The 6,279-nt window shown below is 36.1% G+C and overlaps 1 protein-coding gene across 1 annotated transcript in view; it reads right to left on the bottom strand.

The window, feature by feature from the left end:
- Positions 1-563: 563 nt before the first annotated feature.
- LOC140169054 (probable G-protein coupled receptor 156) overlaps positions 564-6,279 on the bottom strand; it is a 114,498-nt gene continuing 108,782 nt past the window's right edge. Inside the window, exons 7-8 of the mRNA XM_072192335.1 lie at positions 3,345-3,500; positions 564-1,589 (exon numbers count right to left, since the gene is read on the bottom strand). Of these exons, the coding sequence (XP_072048436.1) occupies positions 645-1,589; positions 3,345-3,500 (1,101 nt within the window). The 3' untranslated portion in view covers positions 564-644. The remainder of the gene's footprint in view (positions 1,590-3,344; positions 3,501-6,279) is intronic.

Genomic DNA, 6,279 nt, shown 5'->3' with positions numbered 1-6,279 from the left:
ATGATAGCCCAAACTGCTTGAATTGCTTGACACAGGGCATGCCATGCGATTTCTGATAGATATTCGCTGTCGTAGTGCACGTTAGTAACCATTGGTTACTGCTCCAAGCTTGGGCTCATACACCTGTTCCGAATGTTGATATGCCATAGGCTTTGTGTTGTGATCATTTCGATCAGTGGTTCGTAACAAATAAAGCGTGATCCAGTTGACCTAGCAACGGTCATATTCTAACGTGCACTCCGACAGCGAATATTGGCTATATCGCTTTTCCACATTACATAAAGTTTATCATCACAACCACCTGAATCCTTCGGCCACTCTTTCGAAACTATCAAACATGACAGAACAAAATGGCCGTTTCTCATTCTGCAAGCACAACTCGATGATCGTTAAACTTGTTGAAGGACTGGTGGATTCCGTCTGGCTCACGACCACTAACCCCTGAGCACTACCTGCCGATTTAACATTGACACTGATTGGTCCATTACATGATATCTTCACTTTAATCACCAATCAGAATGGAGCTTTACAAATAATTCAACTCAATTTTATTGTGTGGTGAAATTATTCTAACAATGTTGCTGATTGGTCCAATTGATAATGAAAACTTCTTTTTGGCCAATCGGCCGGTAGTTCTCATGGGGTTAAACGTAGGTTCCATGCAACACTTTACCATCCGAAGTTTTTTTCGACACCTTTGATTTAGAATTTGAAACAATTTTCGGTTGTTCTCCTTCCCTTGGTTGATTTTCACGAGAAGGTGGCGGTATATACAGAGGCCATTTCATTTTTAAAGAAGAATGTTTTGTTACAGGACGATCTCGACGACGACCAAGTCCATATTCAGAAGACAGACTTGCAACAGATCTGAAACTGGACTGTCTGCTAGATCGAGTGGTGTAAACACTCATTCTACCGCTGCCCCCACTGTGACGACCTCTTTGATCGCGAGAAAACACGGGATTATCGTACGTAAAAGCGCTACTCGCCACAGACTCAACTTCATCATCGTCGGGAAGATTATAACTCTCCTTCATAATCTCCGCGATTTCTCTTTCGCTATCAGCGATGTCAAAATACATCGGTCGGGAGCGACATGAGTATAAATCTTGCGCGATTTCATCCCGTAAATTCAATGAAATATTATGCACTTGGTTTAATTCTTTCGCAATTGATTCACGTAGTTCCTCAAATTGTTTAAAAGATGTATCTGATGACACACTAAGTCTTTTTAAGCTATGTCTGTCTTTACTTTTTCGACTTCGCTGTCTTTGTATATTACCCGTACTTTTAGTATGTCGACACACTGATTTCTTCGGAGTTGCAATCAAATGATTGTCATCTTTACTGATAGCCTCGTGATATTTATGATCAATTTCAGCTTTATTTTCTTTTGTAGGTGTTTTGGCGGGAGAACCATTTTCTTCTTTCTCGATGTCGTCTGCTTCGACTTGACCGGAAGCAGACGATTCTTCGAGTTCATCAAGGTCACATCCGCTGTCTTTATTGTCGGCTTCCATGGCTAGTTGGCGCAGTTTCTCTGTAGCAGATCCAACGTGTTCTTGTAGCATGCGGATTGTTTCGTCCTTCTGGAAAAAGTAAACGGGGTATACAATTGGATTAGCGTTTTCAGTAGATGTACATTAGCAGGCCGGTCGAGTGCAGATCCGTCGGAACACGCTTTTCAATACGGAATAAATGATAACCTCGTCCTAACATCATCCAAGCAGCAAAGTTCATTTCCCATTGAAAAGCCGTTATCCGACGGATCTGCAGTTTACCGTTCTCTTAGAGATGTTGCGATTTCCAAACGTACGTATCGTACGCACGTAGATCTATTCAAAATCACGGCACATAAGAGTGATTTTGAATAGATGCACGGGCGTATGATACGTACGTTTGGAAATCACAAGCTCTCTATTATGACGATATGGACACACTTGACGCACCTGTCACCGCTTGTGTTCTTTCTCGTGTTGTTCAAAGTTTGTCATTATTAGGTTGAAGCATTTTGAGTCACATGGTTGCTCGGTTTTATTTACTAGTAGGCCCCTATTACCGATTTTTTGTTTTGCACAAATGTTCACCGATACATGTGCGAATTGATAGCTGTATTCGTACAAGATGCGAAAAGACAGAGGTCGATATTGAACATTACTGAAATTTGTGATGTGCCCTGAGTAATTTAATTTGTTTATTTATCTTTGTTTACAAAATTAAGAGTTATTTCATGAGTCATTTCTAATATTGGGTATATAGTTGTGAATCCCCTTTTCTAGAATGTTCATTGTTTTGCACAATTGGGAAAATTGTAAGATTGTAAGTGAAAATGACATAATGTTGGGAAAACCCCACAGGAAGTGATGTAATGTGAAAGGCTAATGTTTATATTATGGGGAATTTCCCAGATTACATCATATGTTGTGAAGATGTGAATAGATGTGAATGAAGTAATTGACTATGAAAAGAATGGGATTTTCCAGTGTTTGGGATATAAGCAAATGTAAACACAATTATATACACATTTGAGTGCTGTTGTGGACTAGCTAGTGTGCGTACAGTCCATTTCCTTCAAAGAAAGGAAATTGTGAACCAGAAATATTTTATGTAGCTATGATACTGCTATTTGGCCAGTGATATCGGAGAAGATCTAGAATACGTCAAAGTGCGTACATCTACCAAGAAAAGGAATATATTCTTCTGCCGACTTGCTGAAGTATGGTTTATGAAACAACGCATTTGTCAATGTAAGTGGACACAGGGGGACAATTGCAATGCAGCCCTGTTTTCCATTAGAAATTGTGTGGAACAAGAAAATTGCAGTATGTGGGAGATAGTCAACAGTGCGAGGAATTTATGCAAAGGATATAAAAGTCTTCAGTGAACTTCGCTGAACAGTGATTTTCGCAGGACAAGTGAATCTGGATATACATCAAGAACATTGAGAAATTGAACTTTACAATCAAGAAGAAGAACAAGAAGAAGGCTGCTGGATAAGTAACTTTGCTAAAGAGAGTATGATTGATTGATTGCATGTGTTTATGTTGACTCACTAAAGTATTGTTAAACCAAACTTTTCTTTTGATTAAAAGACTCAGATATTGTTAACTTAATTAAACAGTGTGTTTTGTTGTGCATTCTGAAGTGAATTTGGGAAAAGGTGTTTTTGGCCTTGCCTCATTAACGACTCGTAACACATTCTTCTTAAATTAATACATCCATAACGCATACAGTTTCTTGATATGCGGTGATAAATATAGCAAATCTGAACTTTCAGTCATTTTTATTCATTTTTTATTAATTTTGATACGGTTGGCTCAAGTATGATCTTTAATCGAACTCACCTCAGTTAGGGCTTTCTTCAAAATGGCATTTTCAGCAGAGAGAATAAATAGTTCCTCTTCAACTTGAATATATGATGAGTGGTGCGACGTGGCTAAGTAGGACGTCGTTAGATTACGAGCAATATCTGCATCGGGATTATTACGCCATTCACGCATCTGAAACATTGCATAAAATATTCATATATGCATAAAATATATTCATAAAAATATTCATATATTCATGAAATATTCATTCTTGGGTTGGACAATGGTAGTAACATGTGACAACTATATTAGATTGCATTAGACAATGGTATTCCAGAATGTAAAAAGACTACATTAGAATGCGTTTGACAACAGTATTCCAAGATTATGTTAAACAAATTGCGTTGAACAGTGGTATTCCAAGATTTGAAAAAAGTACATTATAGAATGGGTTGGACAATGATAGTTCAACATGTGACAACTACATTAGAATGCACTATAGACAATGGTATTCCATTGTGAAAAACTACTACATTAGAATGCGTTTGACAACAGTACTCCAAGATATGTTAAACAATATTGCGTTGGACAGTGGTATTCCAAGATTTGAAAAAAGTACATTATAGAATGGGTTGGACAATGATAGCTCAATATGTGACAAAACTAGATATATTGCACTATATAAACAATGGTGTTCCAAAACTATTACATTAGAATGCGCTTGAACTGGTATTCCAAGATATGGTAAAACTATATTGTACTGGACAACGGTATTCCAATGTTTGGCAAAAGTACAATAGAATGCGTTGGACAATGGTAATTCAAGATATGGCATAATGTATACGAGTACATTAGAATGCGTCAAACAATGGTAGTTCAAGATGTGGTAGAACTACATTAGAATGCGTTGGATACTGGTATTCCAAGATTTGGACAATTGTAATCCAAGATGCGTTGGATAATGGTAATCCAAGATGTGGTAATACTACATTAGAATGCGTCGGATAATTGTATTCTAAAATGTGGTAAAAATACATTAGAATGCGTTGGATAATGGTTTTCCAAGATATGGTAAAACTACATTAGAATACGTTGGATAATTGTATTCTAAAATGTGGTAAAAATACATTAGAATGCGTTGGATAATGGTTTTCCAAGATGTGGTAAAACTACATTCGAATGCGTTGGAAAATGGTAATCCAAGATGTGGTAAAACTACATTAGAATACGTTGGATAATGGTAATCCAAGATGCAATAAAACTACATTAGAATACGTTGGATAATGGTAATCCAAGGTGTGGTAAAACTACATTAGAATGCGTTGGACAATGGTAATCCAAGATGTGGTAAAACTACATTAGAATATGTTGGACAATGGTAATCCAAGATGCGATAAAACTACATTAGAATGCGTTGGATAATGGTAATCCAAGGTGTGGTAAAACTACATTAGAATGCGTTGGATAATGGTAATCCAAGGTGTGGTAAAACTACATTAGAATCCGTTGGATAATGGTAATCCAAGGTGTGGTAAAACTACATTAGAATACGTTGGATAATGGTAATCCAACATGTGGTAAAACTACATTAGAATGCGTTGGAAAATGGTAATCCAAGATGTGGTAAAACTACATTAGAATGCGTTGGAGAATGGTAATCCAAGATGTGGTAAAACTACATTAGAATGCGTTGGATTGTATTCGAATATGTGGTAAAACTACATTCGAATGCGTTGGATAATGGTAATCCAAGATGTGGTAGAACTACATTCGAATGCGTTGGGCAATGGTAATCCAAGATGTGGTAAAACTACATTAGAATACGTTGGACAATGGTATTCCAAGATGTAGTAAAACTACATTAGAATACGTTGGACAATGGTAATCCAAGATGTGGTAAAACTACATTAGAATACGTTGAATAATTGTATTCTAAAATGTGGTAAAAATACATTAGGATGCGTTAGATAATGGTAATCCAAGATGTGGTAAAACTACATTAGAATACGTTGAATAATTGTATTCTAAAATGTGGTAAAAATACATTAGGATGCGTTAGATAGTGGCATTCCAAGACGTGGTAAAACTACATTAGAATACTTTTGGACAATGGTAATCCAAAATGTGTTAAAACTACATTAGAATACGTTAATTGTATTCTAAAATGTGGTAAAACTACATTCGAATGCGTTGGATAATGGTAATCCAAGATGTGGTAAAACTACATTAGAATGCGTTGGATTGTATTCGAAGATGTGGTAAAACTACATTCGAATGCGTTGAATAATGGTAATCCAAGATGTGGTAAAACTACACTAGAATGCGTCGGTCAGTAATATTTCAATGGCAACACCACATTTAATAATAACATACATATGACAATGGTATTCCAAGAAGCGGAAAAACTATATTTAAATGCGTTGAACAATAATATTATGTAGCAACACATAGTTATTAGAATTATTAGAACTATGGTAATCCAAGATGTGGTGAAACTACATTAGAATATATTGGATGATGATAGTTCAAAATGTGGTAAAACTACATTAGAATGCGCTGGATGATGGTAGTTCAAGATGTGGTAAAACTACATTAGAATGCGTTGGATAATTATGTTTTAAGATGTGATAGAACTACATTAGAATGCGTTAAACAAACGTATTCCAAGATGTAGTAACTCATATTAGAATGCGTTGTATTATGGTAATCCAAGATGGTATGCAATATAATAATGGTATTCCAAAAAGTGACAAAACTGCATTAGAATGCGTTGGTCAATAGTAATGCAGGATATGGCAAAACTACAGTAGAATGCAATAAACATAGATAAACATAACTATCCAACGTATTCTAATGTAGTTCTACCACATCTTGGATTACCATTATCCAACACATTCTAATGTAGTTTTACCGCACCGTGAAATACCATTATCCAACGTATTCTAATATAGTTCTACCACATCTTGGATTA

The sequence above is a fragment of the Amphiura filiformis genome, chromosome 14, assembly GCF_039555335.1.
Source record: "Amphiura filiformis chromosome 14, Afil_fr2py, whole genome shotgun sequence".
NCBI lineage: Eukaryota > Metazoa > Echinodermata > Ophiuroidea > Amphilepidida > Amphiuridae > Amphiura > Amphiura filiformis.
Note: the sequence above shows the minus strand (reverse complement) of the source record. Positions and strands in the feature narration are given on the sequence as shown.